This window comes from Gopherus flavomarginatus, chromosome 1 (assembly GCF_025201925.1).
Source record: "Gopherus flavomarginatus isolate rGopFla2 chromosome 1, rGopFla2.mat.asm, whole genome shotgun sequence".
NCBI classification, from domain to species: Eukaryota; Metazoa; Chordata; order Testudines; family Testudinidae; genus Gopherus; species Gopherus flavomarginatus.
This window is the reverse complement of record NC_066617.1, coordinates 358651380-358669498: the sequence shown is the minus strand read 5'-3', so window position 1 is coordinate 358669498 and position 18119 is coordinate 358651380. Positions and strand designations below refer to the sequence as shown.

The window sequence follows — 18119 nt, the reverse complement described above, 5'->3', positions numbered from 1 at the left end:
CAGGCTATACTCTTCCATCAGAGTCTGCAGTTTGAAGTCAATGGTGCTGGTGCTCCTAAATCAGATGCTTTTGAAATCCCATCCTTAGGTGCCTAAATATAGATCTGGGAGTCTATTTTTGAAAAACCTGGCATGCATATATAAAAGTTTGCAATAATGTTAACATACTGAAAGTCTAAATACTTTTCATTGTTGACATTGAAGCAATTATGTTTTGAAGCCACAAACATTTTATGTCCCTAAGAAATGCTTATGCCACAATAAAAAATACACAAGTCGTTACTATTCATGGTAGTGAGTATGTGTTTGCATCTACTCTAGGAACAGAGAGTGAATTTAGGTTTAGTTTAGCAAGCCTAGACAAACCTTAAAGCACCTACTCATTTATTTAGCTTATGAGTGAATTGCTCAATTATGTGGAGGGAGAGATTCAGATATTAAAAGGGAGATCCCTGGAACTGAACCTGGGGAAAGAGGAAGACGGAGCTAAACTGTAGGAGGTGAAGTTAGTATTTTACTTAAAAAGAGAGAAAAGGAAACAAAGATGAATAATAAGATATGCCTACAATATGGTCTGTGTGAATGAACCCCTGTACCTGTATGCTGCCCTACTGAAATCAATTGGGATCCTCATTGGCACTGGGGTGTACCCCAATAGAGCTCATTGCTGGACTGGGTATGTACTTGTATGTTGTATCCTTTCCCTGTTTGGTCTTTTTAGATTATATGCTCTTTGGGGCAGGAATTCTCTTCCTCTGTGCTTGCAAATCAGTTGGCATATTCTGGGTGCTACCGTAATATAAACAGTAATAACTAAAGGAACCACTTGTATACAGTGAGCAGGAGTGATACCCCAAATCAGGGAAAAGCCCCCAAATGCAGATATTGAGGGGGTTAAAAAAAAAGAAAAAGGCCCAAAGTTACTATTAATAGAATGATTTCTTATTCATGCTCCAATATAAAAGGAAACCTGTGGGGTTTTTTAGAATTGAAGTTGCCAAGTTTGCAACTCAAATTCTGGAGCACTAGAAAATGAAACTTATCAGAAAGAAACAAACAAAAAATACCCTGGTTAGCACAGAGCAGTATTCCTGTTTGCCTTGTAAAACAGCATCAGCACAAATTGGAAATGACATTCTAAGACATTAGAATCATGTTAGATATTAGCTTCTATCCCTCCCTTCTGCCCCCAGCCTCTACATGGTCCTGCCCCCAAAACCTTCCCTCTATCCTGCCCAAACCTTCCTCCCCCAAATCTCTGTCCCTCCTTACCCCCGCCCCCAAATCCCATCCTCCTTCCCACCCCCAAACCCGTCCCTGCTTGCCCCCAGCTCCCCAAACCTTCCCCCGTCCTGCTCACAGCCCCCCAAACCTTCCCTCTGTCCTGCCCCCAAATCTTCCCTCTATCTTGCCCCCAGCACCCTAACCCTACCCTCCTTCACCCATCCTTCCTGCCCCCCCAAACCTTCCCTCCTTCACCCAACCTTCCTGCCCCCAAACCTTCCCTCCTTCACCCAACCTTCCTGCCCCCAGCTCCCCAACCCTTCCCTCCTTCCTGCCCCCAGACCCCCTAAACCTTCTCTCCTTCACCCAACCTTCCTGCCCCCCAACCCCCCAACCCTTCCCTCCTTCCTGCCCCCAAACCCGCCCAAACCTTCCCTCCTTCACCCAACCTTCCTGCCCCCCAATCCCCCAACCCTTCCCTCCTTCCTGCCCCCAAACCCGCCCAAACCTTCCCTCCTTCACCCAACCTTCCTGCCCCCCAATCCCCCAACCCTTCCCTCCTTCCTGCCCCCAGACCCCCTAAACCTTCTCTCCTTCACCCAACCTTCCTGCCCCCCAAACCTTCCCTCCTTCACCCAACCTTCCTGCCCCCAGCTCCCCAACCCTTCCCTCCTGCCCCTGGCCCCCCAACCCTTCCCTCCTTCACCCGGCCCCCCAACCCTTCCCTCCTTCACCCAACCTTCCTGCCCCAGCCCCCCAACCCTTCCCTCCTTCCTGCCCCCAACCCCCCCAAACCTTCCCTCCTTCACCCAACCTTCCTGCCCCCGGCCCCCCAACCCTTCCCTCCTGCCCCAGCCCCCCAACCCTTCCCTCCTTCCTGCCCCCAACCCCCCAACCCTTCCCTCCTTCCTGCCCCCAAACCCCCCCAACCCTTCCCTCCTTCACCCAACCTTCCTGCCCCCGGCCCCCCAACCCTTCCCTCCTTCCTGCCCCCAAACCCCCCCAAACCTTCCCTCCACCTTCCTGCCCCCCAATCCCCCAACCCTTCCCTCCTTCCTGCCCCCGGCCCCCCAAACCTTCCCTCCTTCCCGCCCCCAGATCTTCCTGCCGCCCACGAACGGGCCCCACGGCTCATAGCCGCCGCTTCCCGACAGGCGTTCACGGCCTGAAGGCCGCAGCCGGTTTCCACGGCAACGAGGGGGCCGGACTCCGGGCCCGGTGTGTGGGCGGAGCCGCCTCCCCCCGCCGCGCAGTGAGCGTCCGGGCCCGGCCTCGCTCGCTCGCTCCGCTGCGCGATGGCTCCCGCCGCCGACAGGGCCGGCTACTGGGGCGCGCCCACCTCCACCCTGGAGTGGTGCGAGGAGAACTACGCCGTGTCCTACTACATCGCCGAGTTCTGTGAGTGCCGGGGCCGGGGCCGTGCAGGCCCGGCCGGGGCTCTGCCTCCCTTCCCCCGAGCTGGGCTGGCTTCTTCCCTCCTCCTGCATGCGGGGCAGCAGCCCCCTCAAGCCCTAGTGGGAGGTTCCCCAGCTCCCCGCTGTGGGGGGAGAAACCGACAGCCCCTGTCCCCGAACTCGTGGCCCCTGCACCGGGGCTGGTGTAAACCGATAACCCGTTATCCCAGTGCTGCATCCCAGCTGCTCTGGGCAGGAGCTAGTGGAAGGTGGGCCCCAGGCTCGCTAGTTCAAACAGGAGTGAATTCAGCAGAGCCCTCTGCTGTGTGTTGTGCTGGAGGTCGGATTAGATGTTCACACGGGTCCCTTCTGGGCTGGCATTGTAATCTCTGACTCTGGGGGCAGCCTGGGATGCGTTGCCGCTGGAGCAGGAGATATGATGATGGCAACAGGCTATTGGCTATGGACATTGGGACGGTTTGGGGCCTTAAACATACGAGAAAGGGAGATTCAAAATAAAAAATCACATGCATATTGCCCTACCCAGGCTTGGAAGGATTAGAGTTTTATCAGGAAACGTTGGTAAACGTCAGTTTCACCATACGCTGGCAAACTGATTAAATACAATCTCCATCTATGATAATTGAAATATACAAATAGGCAAAGTAGGAAAAATGCTGCTTAGAGACTTATTAGAGTTTGATTTAAGGATATTTGTTTCCTGTGTTTTGACAGGTAATGTTGACAATTTGTGTTATAATGGTTATAAAACTTTTTTTTAAAATGCAGCATCTACTGTCGTTAAGTAATTATCTGACAACACACACACACCCCACTGTCTGACCCTTCCATAATTTTCTGCAACTATGAAAATTTAGATAATTTTGAAAATGCTTATAATTGATATCTGTTAAAATTATATAGATACAAAATCCAATTCCTCTAAGCCTAGCCATGAGTTTGCATAGGCCTTAAACAGAGTGAGGCACATTCCCTGCCCTTTGCGAGGGAGGTAGGAAGAAGTGACAGTTTAAGATGGACAAAGCAAAGTGCAATTGTTCCCAAAAAGGCACTTGAGGAAGGATACGTTAATACAGGCAGGACTTATTAATCAAGCTGGTCTTACTTTTTAGGGGCCGAAGGTGGGATAGCAAACTGTCAGGCTTTGTGCCTAGGGTTGTCCTTGGATTACAGGAGAGGAGATGCTCACATTGTATTCATGGCAGTGCAGATTGTGCTATGAAAAATACTGATTAATTACCTTTTTTTTTTATTCCCCCTCCCCCAATAATTAAGTATTTTTGTGTCCTGTTTAAGGGTGATGGTGGTCATAGTGCATACGTGCTGCTGTATGGTAGGGACCTTATGCTGCAAAGGTTTATGTGTGGGCTTAAAGTTAAGGGCTCTTGTTTGCACAATTAGTCTAGGAGAGCAGGATGAAACAAAATAGATCCCTGCCCTGAGTGTATGGAGCCTTGTATTAGAAAAAAATCATAGCTGAGTTTAGTTTGGATGCCTCACAGATTAGATATGATTTCAGAAGTCTTTTGAATGAGTGGGAGGAAATTTGGCATCCATTTTTGGAAGGTTTTAGGCATACAGAAGGGTGATGCAGATGATCCTGTTGGGTTTTCTTTTGTCACAAACATTGGAGTAGATGAATAAGATAAAGGGAATGATCATGAGAGAAGCTTTTGTAGAGAGTGGCCGTGGGAAGGCATGTAGGAGTAGAAGAGCAGCAGTGTAGACAAGGCAGAGTTAGAGATATTAGAAAAACAAAGTCAGTATTAAAAGTGGGGCTAGTAGTGCTGCCTGTTGTTAAAGTTGCCTGAAACTTTCCGTTGTAAGACCTTGTTTTCAATTGTTTATCATTTTTTTTGCTGCATTTTAACCATTTGTAGATATAAGGGTGAAAGAGAATAGTGACTAGTAAGATGCATATTTGTGTGGATTGAAAGGCTATAAAATGAGGAAGTTGGGACATACCATGTTTGCCCGCACTAGTAGGTGCTAGATATGGAAAGGAATAAAATAATTTTAGAGCTATAAAGAAGTAGCAGATTTGAAGGGTGTAAACCCCGAGAAGGAATGAGAATTATTTAGTATAGTAAAAGGGGATATAACTAGGAGAACTGGGTTAAAATTTAAAAAGAAAAAATTTAGACTGAACATCTGCATGCTCCTTGATAGCAAGGTATAGTTTATTGAATAGTCTCTCCAGGGAAGTGGAGGAGGCCCCATTACTTTACAAATGTAAAATTAGATTTTACTAGTGTCTAATCCAGGAATTCTCAAACTGGGAGCTGGGACCCCTCGAGGTCACGAGGCTATTACATGGTGAGGGGGGGTCACAAGCTATCAACCCCCATCCCAATCCCACTTTGCCTCCAGCTTTTATAATGGTGTTAAATATATAAAAAAGTGTTTTGAATTGATAAAGGGGAGGTCTCACTCAGAGGCTTGCTCTGTGAAAGGGGTCACCAGTACAAAAGTTTGAGAGCCACTGGTCTAATCCATGTACATTACGGAATAATCTTCCATTATTGTCGAGATAGACTAGGGTGAACCAATAGGTTTCCATCTCTGCATCCTACGAGTAAGTGAAGAAAGAAAGAGAAGACAAAGATTACATCATGGTAGTGGAGAGTGTTCTGAATGTGAGGGTCAGAGGAAAGATAAAGCCCAGTTTTAGAGGACATGAATCAGCTAGACTTGTAATTTAAATCAGGGCAAATGGATTAACAACCTGTCCTTCATAAAAGAACCATGGGATCTTTCATGACCTTTGGTTTATAGCTCTTCTGAAGTCCCTTATTTGTATCTAATTATTTTGGATATTAAAATTGTTGTCAGTTCGATATCTAGTGAATTTAAAAAATGAATTTGAAGTATTTTTCCATTCTGTATGTGTCCCTGAGTCTCCCTGGCAGTCTTTGTGATTTTTACTGTCACATCCTATTTGAAACTCAAATGCACAAGATAAGCATACTGTAAAATAAGTGTTTCTCTTCTTTATTTTACTTGTAGATATTACTTGCAATAATACCAGATATATGAAAAAAAAAACCTCAGACCAACATGCAACTGCATTAACAATTACATAGCAGTGTAAAACACATTGCTGCTCGCTTTTAGAATTATATTGTTAATGGAGGAGAAAAAAGTTTATGTTATGAGCAGTATGTTGTTGAGTAACAAACCAGCAGTTTCTCATTAGGTAGAAAGGCACAAGACTTGTTCAGTAAACCTGCATGTATCTAGGTAGAGGTGTGCCGATTTTTGTACTGGATTGTAAAAGCAGGATGTCCATTGTGTTACAGGCACTGGAGAGCCACTCACTACAATGACAATATTTCTTAATTTTTGCGTCCAGTTTTTATTCCAAATAATTTATAATAAGCCACTGGATATTTGAAACTTGCAGGACACTGTCAGGGTTAAACCAGATGTTCTTTTTACAGTAAAAGCTGGGTTTTCTGGCCCTGTACCAACTGGAAAGCTCTATAAACCAACATTTTTAATCTTTATAGAATGTCTGGTTTATAGTCCAGTTGGCACGGCTAGGCCGCTCTGCATGCTGCCCTTGCCTGGAACTGCGGCCAACGAGAGCCACAGGTGCAACACCTGTAGACTGGGGAAGCGTGTGCAGAGCTGCCTGTCGTGCCTCCGCCTAGGGTCCTCAGGCATTGGTCGCCGCTTGCGGGGAGCTGCCCGAGGTGATCACCTCACATCCCTTCCCATGCCCCAACCCCCTGTCCCGCAGCCAAGCTCCCTCTCAGAGCCCTCTGCACCCCACAAACTCCCTCACTCTTAGTTAACCAGCATTATCACTTACCGGCACCTCCCATTCCTCCAACGTGCTGGATAAAAAAGCTTTTACTGTACTTATCTTAGGGCATGTCTACATTACAGGTGCAGCTGTGCTGCTGTAGTGCTATAACATAGAGGTTTCCTGCATTACCAAAAAACCCTTCTTCTTGCAGTCTAGCCGTGTATACTGCGACGGTTAGGTTGACCTAACTATGGCTCTCAGGGCATGACATTTTTCACAGCCTTGAACAACATAGCAGTGTTGATCTAATTTTTAATTGTGAACCAGGCTTTCTAAAACACTGTAAGAGCCAAAACCTAAGGCAATGGCTACACTGGCTCTTTACAGCGCTGCAACTTTCGCGCTCAGGGGTGTGAAAAAAACACCTCCCCGAGCGCTGCAAGATACAGCACTGTAAAGTGTGGCTCCCAGCGCTGCAAGCTAAACCCGTAGAGGATGTGGAGTACGTGCAGTGGAAGCATTCGGGCATGATATGGAGTCCAGGCTTTGGGACTCCAGGAAGGGAGAGGTCCTGGAGCCCAAGCTCCATCCGGAGCCCAAACATCTACAGTGGAGTTGTATAGCTCTGCAAGTCCAAGTCAGTTGACAGCTATGGGTAGTTTAGTGCGCTGTAAACATTGTTTTCCAGCTTGTTAGCCTTTCTTACTGCAAGTGCGTAGTGCAGTAGCTTTAGTGTATCATGTCTTAACATGTGAGGCTTCTGATATTCTAAAAAGAAGCAAAATCTTTTACAAATAAGTTTGCCCAAAGGTCTGCTTGGTGCCTCATACTCTGTTGGGGTCACCCGCTAGCATTGGACATCCTGATAGAATTATCTGAGTCTCTGTTTCATCTCTATATGTGAGCAACACAAGGTTGCTAGAATCACTCAATTGTAAGAAATGCTGTACCTCCGGAAACGGCCCCAAATTTGGATCACTAACAGAATCCTACACCCCATAAGGGACAGCAAATTTTAAGGCAATCCAAGTAACTATGTAGATTTTAGAGCATTTAGAAGAGTGGAGCATTAAACAGAAATCTGGTCTTAACTTATTTTACTGTAACACTTTGCTTTTTGAGTGCTACTTTACATGGAGAAGATGTGGTTGCAGCTATTCATGATTATGCCTGGTCTCTCTTTCTGAGTGGCTAAAGCAATATAGAACTGACCAACCTGTACGAATAGTTGAAATTGTTTGTCCAATTTGCATTACTTTGCATATGTTAACAGTGAATTGTGGGGGAGCAAAGAAGGGGTAATGTAGTTAGAGCAGCAAGCTAAGAAACTGCTCTTCATTGCCTCATGGTCTTCCCTAGTTATGATTTTAATTATTTTGTCATTGACAGATGTTGCCACTTTACTGTCGATTCTCTTTTCTAGGTCACAGATGAATATGTTAAACACCAGCCCTAGCGCAAAACATTTTGGCAGACCACTGTTGAACTTTTGCCTAGTTGACAGACAACTATTTAATCCTTCCCTTTTTATCTCCAGTCCAGTTCTAATTCACAACTCAACTTTTACCCCATGACTACTTAATTGCTTAACACTGTGTCAAAGGCTTTTTGAAAGTCCAGATATATTGAACAATCAGTTTTCATCTATCTGCTGTTGCTGGCATGCTGAAAGGGGTTTAACAAGTGGTATGAGCATGTGCCATTTGTGTTTACCTGTTAATATTTGCATAGTTAATCAGTGGCAATAAAATGCTTTAATGCTACTTAAAGCACCAAATGACATCATGTTCAGTACTTCAAATTCAACATTCATATGGCTGACATCTGGGCAACTGCCACTTCAAATGTTAAATCATATAAATGCCTCTGTTCTAATTCTCTTGTCTGAAAACTCGCAACACCCACAGACTTATGAATGGAATGATATGAATTTGCACCTTCAAAAAGAATTTAAGAATTTTTACACTTATGCAAAATAAGTGAAGTTAAAGGAACACATTGATAACACGCCTGTATAATTCTTTATCTTCTATGGTTCCAAGTAATACCTATAATCACTGTTACTGAGTGACACACACATGTCTTCAGTTTGTTTTTTGTGCCTTTGACAGTGTTGTCTGTACTGTCTGTTTTCCCTGTTGTTTGTATGAGTCTTTCATACAGCAAAAGAGGAGATGTGATTGAGTTCAAAGTATTGATGGTGGAACTTTGGGAGGTGTGATGCCTGAAATTACTTCTAACTTTCTCTTCTTTTAATAATTGATTTCTAATTGATGGTGTCTCTTAACCATGCATACGACATGTGGCAAACATCATGTTTTGGTTTCTTATTATCTGGTTATAATTCCATAAAAGACACGGCTCTTTATGTGTGTGCTGACATAGTCAAACGTGATGCCTGAGTGTGTATACGCTGTCTGTGTACACTGAAAGCAGGACAGCAGCACAGCTGTAGTGCTGCAGCTATGCCTGTGTAATGTAGACATTTGCTACAATGACAGAAGGGTTTTTTCCATTGTTGGGATAAGTCTACCTCCTTGAGCAACAGCAGCTAGGCCGATGGAATAATTCTGCTGTCAACCTAGCTCTGTCTGCAGTGGGGATTAGGTTGACCTAACTACGTTACACAGGGTGCAAAATTTTTCACAGCCCTGAGCAACATAGGAAGACCTAAGGTTTAGTTATAGAGCAGTCCTGCAGAAGGATCTCTGAGCATGGATCCTTGGATCTGAATGGAGTGCCACTGATTTTGGTGGCCTGCCTTGCAGTCAGATCATTATGATGAGTCCCACTGGAATCATCGGGAGTCCATTCAGATATAAGGTTTTGTGTGTGTATGTAAATGAATATATGTGAGAGGGAGACAGATAAACAGATGGACCCCTCCATAGGATTGGGGGCCTCAGGAGTATGTTGCTTTTGTGTTAGCTCAGAATCCATCAAAGTTTGTTCAGTGGGTCTTACCAGTTTTCAATACGATACACTAAATATTATCAGCACTTGACAAATTAATTGCTTATTGGCAAGCAGGAATCTTTTCTAGGGGAGTGTGGGGAATCAGTGCTGTTAACTTCTCTAGAATCTTTGCTTTCTTCTTCATGCTGTGGTCCTCAGGTCCATTAGAGTGGGTACTTGTGCCTGCTGGGCAGGAAGAACTAGACCTGTCAGTCACTGGCAGCTGAGGAATGCTTCTCCCTCTGAAGTTCCCTTCATTTATTTCTGTCTCCAGGCTGTGGTCAGTAGCTCCCCCAGCCCTCCTTGCTGCAGTTTTTTTGAGGGAAATTCCAAAGTTTGTTCCCAATTTTTAGACTGGCAGTTCTGTTTTAAAAAGGTGTAATCCCCAGCTTTGCGCCAGGGCAGTCTTTGATTTTTGGGAAGACCGTCCCCCCAGCTCTCCTTCCCCTTCTGAGGCATTTGCAGCAGCTGGTCCCCCTGCAGGCTTCAGCAAGCAAGCGAGGCTGGGAAGAATCACAGGCAAAAGGAAGGGTGTGTGATCCCCAGCAGGAGAAGAGCCGGGCAGGACTGGGAAGAGAACTGGCTCCAGGGCAAGCAGCCTTTCTCCCCCATCTTCATGAGGAAAATGAAACCCGAAGAGCACTCCAGAGTCCATACAACCGGTGCCAATTGCCACACCTTTGATGATGGAATTCAGCTGCCTCCTCCCCCTCCACTTCCCTGTGGGTAGCGGGTGGAGGTTACGAGACACCGCATGGATTGTTTTTGTATAGATTTCAACATTAAATGTTTTCTTAGTGCATCAACCTTATTCAAACCCCATGAGGTCATAGAGCATGACTTTGAAGCCTCATTCTGCTCCCTACCACGCTATCTAGATTAAACCCCTACAGAAATCGTTGTCCTTTCCTATCTATTAGAGTGGACCTCATGACGGCTACTATCCCAGTCAAACGAGGGCTTTTTTATTTGAAGTGGTGAGTTTTCTCTGATGAGACCCAGTGTTGTACTTCTGCTTTGGACAGGTAGTCTGCACAACTGTCATAGCATTCCTCCTCCAGTTAAGCTTCAGTCCAGTTCTCAAGAGCACCGACATTCTGAAGGTAGAGTAGTCATGTCTCCTATATTGAAATCTGCTAGACAGCCATTAGCTCACTGAATTCTGCGTAGTGATCAACTGATCGTAGCGAATGACATTTCCTTTCTTTTGGTAGAAGTCTTCTCCATGCCTTAGTGTCCAGGGGAAGATAGAAGAGAGGTAATACATGTACATTTAAACAACAATAATGAGTTAGATTAAAGAATGATCTTGTCTCCCACCCTGGAGGCACACTACAATGGGATTGTCATAGGAATGTCTCTGTGCACATTAACAGAGAAAAACTGGAAAATGCATCTGTACTTACCTGAAAACTTCCTTTCTTAGAGTAATATGGTCCTCAGTTCTGGTGGAGTAATATCGCCCTACCCTAGAGACAAATAGATCATCTAGAATAGAAATGGAAATCGGCATCCAAGGATATGGGTTTATCATGAGGTGGATTTTTACCATCCTCTATAGTTGGAGAGGTTGTTCCTCAAAGAATATTTACCACAATCTGTAGTATAAGTGGATTTGAATGATCATGGCAACGGAGGTTGTCTGAACTGACAGGAACCTCAGACGGTGGGATATTCCCCTGCTGCTAATGACTGACTGGTCTGGTTCCCTTCCTAAGATGCAAGCAGGTTGAAGTACCAATTGTAACAGATCTGTGGCCCTTATTACTCAAAGAAATGACATGTTGGGGAAAGCACAGGTAAAATTTTCTTAGTTATTCTAAAAAGACAACTTCGGTATGAAATCTACTAAATTTTTAGACAGTGAATTAGGGGTAGTTCTAGGTAACTTCCTTGCTTCTGAGTCTTCCTCCCAATTGGTGTCCCTTTGACAATGGCATTTATTTTTTTCTCCCTCTACTGTTGGGGGAATGTCCCATGTAAGTAATAGAGGGAAGTGACTGTACACAATATGCTGCCAAATGCACAAAGTAAACAGTCTGGGAAAAGTGAGATGTAACATTTTTTATTTCTCTAATCTTTCAGTTAGAGCACTATTAATGATAGGTTTTTTAAAAAGTCGACCATGTCCTTTTGTTTGTAGCTTGTATTACTGCAATGCTGACCTTCCAAACAAGTGCCATGTAATGCTGTTTTCCTGCATCTGCAGGCAGCTCCAGTGCCTCTGTTATTTCTCATGGCTTTCTTCAGGAACAGCAGAGTGAAAACCAAATCAGTCTTGCCTGTTTTTATGCTTCCTTTTTGGAACTGGTAGGCAACAATAAAAATAACACGAATCAGGTCAATTTAATTCTGCTGCTTGGGAAAGCAGCAGAGGCAGACATGGAAGTAACTAAATTGTACATTATAAGACGTAAACTATCTTGTTCCTTTAAACTGCATGGTGTCTGGCTGCGGGGTGTGTGGTGGCACAACTATTGTTTTGCTAGTAGTCTTGATCCTGAGTGTCGTAGATGTTGATAAATTTTTCAGGCTGTGATTGTTGTTCCTTTAAGACCTCTCTGAATCCATACTTTCCCCTCTATCCCCACCACTAAAAGTTTTGTCCATACCAAGTTAATCTCTTACCTTTAAAATTGCAACCTTCTCTGTCTTCCCATCAGTTCTCACTCTAGGTATAGAAGACACTGATCAGCTATTCCTCCTCTCCTGAAAACATTCCTATCCCATCATTCATCTTCTCCCCCATCTTTCAATCTTGTGATTCTTCTTATAACAACATAGGGAGATATACCTATCTCATAGAACTGGAAGGGACCTTGAAATAGAACTGGAAGGGACCTTGAAAGAACTGTCCAATTTATTTCTTGTTCTCATCTTCAAAGTTGTTTGTAATTTAACCCATGACATCTCTGCTTTCATTGTCCAGCTAGCACTCCAACTATATACACTTGTCTCAAGTCTTTCTGAAAACGTCCTTATATTCTTCTCTTGGTCATCCTCACACCCCTTTCTGTGCCACCCTTCATGCTTGGAACACCATTGTCCATGTGTGCCCACTGTCAAGCCTTTTCCTCTGTCAGATCCTCCCTTTAAACTCAATTCTGCTATGAAACTTACCGACAGCCCACCAGCTATCATGATGATGTACTATACTATTTTCTAGTTATAATAAAAAAAACTATACCACTTGCAGTTTAATCCTTTAGTATATGGTGTCACTTCCTTTTATGGTTTAAACTGTAAACTGTGGTGCAGACCTAAGTCTTCCTCTCTTTTGTTGCATTTACAGTGCTCAGTAAATATCTGTACACTTCTGTAACATGGATGTTGCATGGCTTGTTCATGGTGCTTTCTGTTTCGTAGCATCTGGATAACAAACGTTGGTAGTTATCTTTCCTTATGTCACAGTGGGCCAAGGGAAGGTGTTTGAAGTTGGGCAGAGGTTCCCAAACTGTGGGGCATGCCCCCCTATGGGGGCACAAAGGAAAATTTGTGGGGATGCAGCTGGGGCCCAGGTCAGCTCCCATGGGGTGCAGGGAGGGAGTACCACGCAGCTCCGCTCCTGGCTCTGGCTGCCAGCTATATGTCCAGGGTCCTAGCTGTCAGCCTTGGCCCCTGGCATCCGCTCCACTCCGGTCCCAGTCTTGGTGCCTTTACACCTGTCTGTGGCTCCCGCCTTGGGAGGGGGGCACAGACAGGGGTAAGGGGGGGCTTGAGGTAAAGTTTGGGGCCCACTGGGTTAGGGGATACCTAGTCATGTTCAAAGGTAGCTGAAATGAAATTGGGAGACTGAGGAAAGAGTGAGAAAATAGAGGAGGTGATTGGAAGTTGATAGTGGAAGAGAAACCCCAGTGTCCAAGACCAGTGTGGGAGAGAGATGTATAGCTGAAAGTTCTTGGTGAATGTTGTACTGTTACTTTGAAGAGATTCTGATGAGTTCTGTTAGGGCTGAGTGCAAACTTGGAGAGAAATGACTACAGAAAAGAAGTCCTGGAGTGGTAAGTGCAGGAGAGAAGAAGCAGCATAGTTACCCAAGGAAGACTGGGGAGAGTAAGGAAGGCAGGAGTGAAGGAAATCTGCATGGTCCTAGGATTTTCTCTAAAGGCAATTGAGCAAAGGAAGAAGTGAATGCAAGTAGTAAGTCAACATTGGGTTGTTGGGCAAGGCAGGGAATCAAATGAGGCAAAATACTGGAGCTGTGTGTGGAATGGAGGGGGTTAAGGTGAGGGGGGATGTGGGGGATGGAGGGGGTTAAGTACCGCAGAGGAGTCACATTTTGATGATCTGGAGGTCGCAGAAGGATTGTGATTGAGCAAAGGCAGGAAGTAAGAGTAATATTAGATGAAGTGGTGATCAGAGCATGGCAATTCAGAGATTAGAACTGGAACAAAGGCAGTACTTGAATATAACATCAAGAGAATGACTAAGGCCTTTCTGACAGGAGGAAGCTGCTCCACAAAAGGTGTGACTGTTAAAACAGATTTAGTTCAACTGTTATTAAATGCCTTGTGCACGCTCTTATTTCCATTTAGTTTAAACTGAAATGAGTATCCCCAGAGGGGTTTGCACCAGTTTAAATTGCTTTAAAAACTAATTTAACTTGGGGTGCAACATTCTTGCATAAGCAAGGCCTTAGTTTAAGTAGAGAAGTTGGTCCAGAGGTGGAGGCAAGGATGTTCAGGAGAGGAAGTATAAGGTGGTATAGTTTGACAGTTTAATTTGGACATGGGCAAATGGAGCAAGGAGAACTCAGTAAGAAGAAAATAAAGCTAATTATCTCAGTGGCTCTCAACCAGATGTCTGGGGTCCCTGGGGGGTTGCAAAAAGGTTTCAGGGGAGGGGTGACGGTCCACTAAAATATACCAGAGAGCAGGGCCAGCATTAGACTCACGGGGGCCCAGGGCAGGAAGCCGAATCCCAAGACCTGCTGCTCGGGGCCAGAGCCCTATCCTCTCCTTCCCAAGCTGAAGCCTGAGCAACTTCGCTTTGTGGGGCCCTGGGCAATTGCTCTGCTTGCTACCCCCTAATGCCAGCCCTGGCTTTTAATCTACTGAAAAACAGTTGTGGCCTGGGTGGGCTGTGGAATTTTTATAGCAGTTGGGGGGCAGGGGGGGCGCTCAGAAGGACAAAGATTGAGAACCTCTGGATTATCCTAATATATTGGTTTGGTCATGGTCATGGTACCGGACATTACTCTAGGTCCACTCATAAATTTAACAATTTGCCCATTTCTTGGCTGTCTACCTCTTTCTTTCCTAACCTCCAGGTTTTCAGAATTAGCCTACTTCTTGATTTAAAACAAATTTGAGATCCAGAATTTGTTTTGCTATTAATTAATTTGTTTTGCTATTACCTAGTAATGATGTAATGTTAGAGTTAATATTGCAGAGAAAATTCCAACTCTTCACAATCCCAGCGTGATTTGTTTACTTCTATTGCATTTTTCGAATTGTAAATCAAGCGTTTTATTTGCTTTCAGTACACTTCCTGTATTGTCTGGACACTTCATTAGACACGTCAAAGTGTTTATGCCTGCAATTTTATTGCAAAATCTTAACATACAACTTGAAAGTGACTTACCTACACTGTCTTCTCTAGGTTTGGAATGTCCTATGAGTTTGTCAGGCAAAGAATTAATTCCCCAGAGGCAGGATACTGTCCTCACCCCCACAAAAGGTCTTAAATAAGAGACTGTCAGAGAGATGGCAGGACCTCATTTCAGCGAATTATAGGAAAGGGTTATTATTTCTTGCAGTCCAGTGCATTTTGGACATCTTGGATTGTGAATGGAATGCTCCCAATAAGAAGGTGCAGCCCTTCCTAATAATCTAGACCAGGGTTTCTCAAACTTCATTGCACTGCGACCCCCTTTTGACAACAAAAATTACTATACGACCCCAACAAGGGGGATTGAAGCATGGCAGCGGGGCTAAAGCCCAAGCCTGAGCCCCACCACCCAGAAAAGGGGCCAGAGCTGAAGCTTGAGGCGTCAGCCCTGGGCAAGGGGGCTGTAACCTGAGCCCCGCTCCATGGCTGAAGCCAAAGCCTGAGCCTGGCCACTCAGACTTAGGCTTCAGCAAGTCTTAATGCCAGCACTGGTGACCCCATTAAAATGGGGTAGTCAACCCACTTTGGGTCCCTACGCACAGTTTGAGAACTGCTGATCTAGACTTCTGGTTTGCTCTCTCAAAGGCTGTCTGAAGACAGCATCTGTCATTTTTAAAGTTGTAGAAAATACTATGGTAGTCCCTAAGGATTTGAGGAACTGGAGATGGAGACCATACTTGAGAATCTTAGGATGCTCTTGAGCTTCCATGCAGACCTAGATGTGACCTGTGTTGTTAGGTGGTTAGAAGAACTAAGTTTGGAAAATATTGAGGAATGTATGTTGTCTGGCAGCTATTTTTATTCTGTGATGTCATCTTGGAACTCCTCCCTGCATCTCCGTTCATCTTGGCCCATCAGACTTTGTGGCTGCAGAATGTGATTGGATGGTCTATTGTGTAAGGCTGTACTTTTAGTCTTGTAAGACTGTCAGGGCCAAATCATAAAAGTCTTCAAGAAAGACCATTGTAGAAGATACCTTTGCATGATCTGTCCTTTCGCAAAAAGGACAATGGCACGTCTGAGTTCTGAATTACTGCATCTTGTCTTGAAAACCAGGGAAGAGGCATTTTATAATTTCTATCGCAGCAGTAGAAAATATGGTTTGATCACGTAACCAACAAAAACATTTTGGAAATTATTGGAACTCAGGAAATGCTTGTTAAAGATCTTATGAAAAGACAGATTTGATTTGCAGGGCATATTTTAAGAGGTTCAGCTGTCAAGGCATGATTACAGCACTGGAAGGGAAAGTTGAGGGCAGAAAAAAAGGAAGCAGAGAAAGATGATCTTGGATAGACAGTGGTGCTGTGGGTGGATCAAAATGGCTATTCATCAACAAAGAGATTTGCAGAGGATAATTCAGAATGGGGTGCCATTGCTGCAAACCTCCAGTAATGGAGATGTCACAAAAAGAGATTGCAGTAACATCTCTCAATCCCAGTAAAGGAGTGGGCTCCATTGTGCTAGGCATTGTAGAAACGAGTAACAAAGGTTGTAGTCCCTGACAATTTACTATCTAGATATTTGTTCAGTTCCGTCAGCCAGCCTTTTACTGACAGAAAATCTTTAGTGGTTTAGTGGTTAGGGTGCTAGCATGGGACTTGGGAGTTCTGGGTTCAATTCCTTGCTCCACCACAGACTTCCTGTGTGATCTTGGGTAAGTCTCTTTGTCCGTCCGTCTGTAAAATGGTAGTAATAGCACTTTCCTACTTCACAGAGGCATTGTGAAGCTAAATACATAGAGATGGGAATCATGTAAGTACTCAAAACTTTTTTTATCTAGAAGTATTTTTAAACCATCAGCAAGTAAATATCAGCAATTTGTGTTAAACTGCAGCATGAACATGGTTGTCATATTTGTGTGATACTTAGGATATCAATTTCTTATCAAGAAATGTCTGATGGTTTAAATTCTGGGCTTGGTATGTGTTGTGTTAAATCAAAGAAAAAAAAGAGTGCAAGTGAATAGTTACATTGCCAGCATAATGCACAAAAGGATGAAAGCAGGATAGATTGATTTAAATCACCAGGTGGAAAGCCTCAATTTTAATCAACTTTTCCATTTGTACTTCAGTTACTTTCTAAAGAAAGATGCATTCTCATTAGTTGATATAGCCATTAAAGCATTCTGATATTCAAGTAAATAGAGCCTTTACACTAGGATCTGGTCTACACTACAGAGTTAGGTTGACATAAAGCAGTTTACATCGACCTGAGAGGATACACTCTAATGATATATATTTATTTAAGCAATTATATAGCTTAATATTTTCAGACTCTTGTGTTGGAAAATGAATGATATATTGTTTTTATACTAGATAATTAACTTTTTGCTCATGATTTGTGTCAAGCTGTATTAGGATGGTAACTGGAATTTAATTAAACACACAACAGTGTATGAAATTTATTTTTATTAAATAAAACATCCATATGTTTTGACTACATAAACTTCTATTATCAAAACACATTTCACATTTACAACTGTATGATATATTAGGGGAATTGACTAATAATTTCAGGTCCTCCTGGGAAAATGTTCAAATATGCGTATGTGAAAGTGACTGGAGTGGAAGTTTCTGCTTGCCTAAGGCCTGGTCTACCCTAGGGCGTGAGGGGGAGGGGGAGAGGCAGGATCGATCTAAGTTATGCAGCTTCAGCTCCGTGAATAACATTGCTGAAGTCGACATACTTAGATCGACTTACCGTGGTGTCTTCACCGCGGTGAGTCGACTGCTGCCACTCCCCTGTCGACTCTGCCTGCGCTTCTCACGGCAGTGGAGTACAGGAGTCGACAGGAGAGTGCTTGGGAGTCAATTTATCGTGTCTAGACTAGACGCTATAAATCAATCCCTGCTGGATCAATTGCTGCCCGGCAATCTGGCAGGTAGTGTAGACATACCATCAGTATCTTGAAGATGACATTTTCTAAGTAACATCTACTAAGTTACTTAGGCTGACCTTTTGTGCCATATTTATAAAGCTTGACCTCAAAAGTTAGATGTCTTCCCGCTGATTCTTTCTTTATAATATAGGAAAGCAGCTTTTTAACTCAGTTTTTGATAGAGGCCCATGGATTCAGAATATTTTATTTTTTTTATTTAAATGTTATAAAAGATTATAAGAAGTTTAGGGCTTAGCGTATTTTGTATTAAATTCAGATTTCA

At 44.0% G+C, this 18119-nt stretch overlaps 1 protein-coding gene across 2 annotated transcripts in view; it reads left to right on the top strand.

Moving 5' to 3' along the window:
• Positions 1-2500: 2500 nt before the first annotated feature.
• ACER3 (alkaline ceramidase 3) overlaps positions 2501-18119 on the top strand; it is a 75094-nt gene continuing 59475 nt past the window's right edge. For both annotated transcript variants that reach the window (XM_050931028.1, XM_050931038.1), the window contains exon 1: positions 2501-2622. In XM_050931028.1, the coding sequence (XP_050786985.1) occupies positions 2520-2622 (103 nt within the window). In that variant the 5' untranslated portion in view covers positions 2501-2519. The remainder of the gene's footprint in view (positions 2623-18119) is intronic.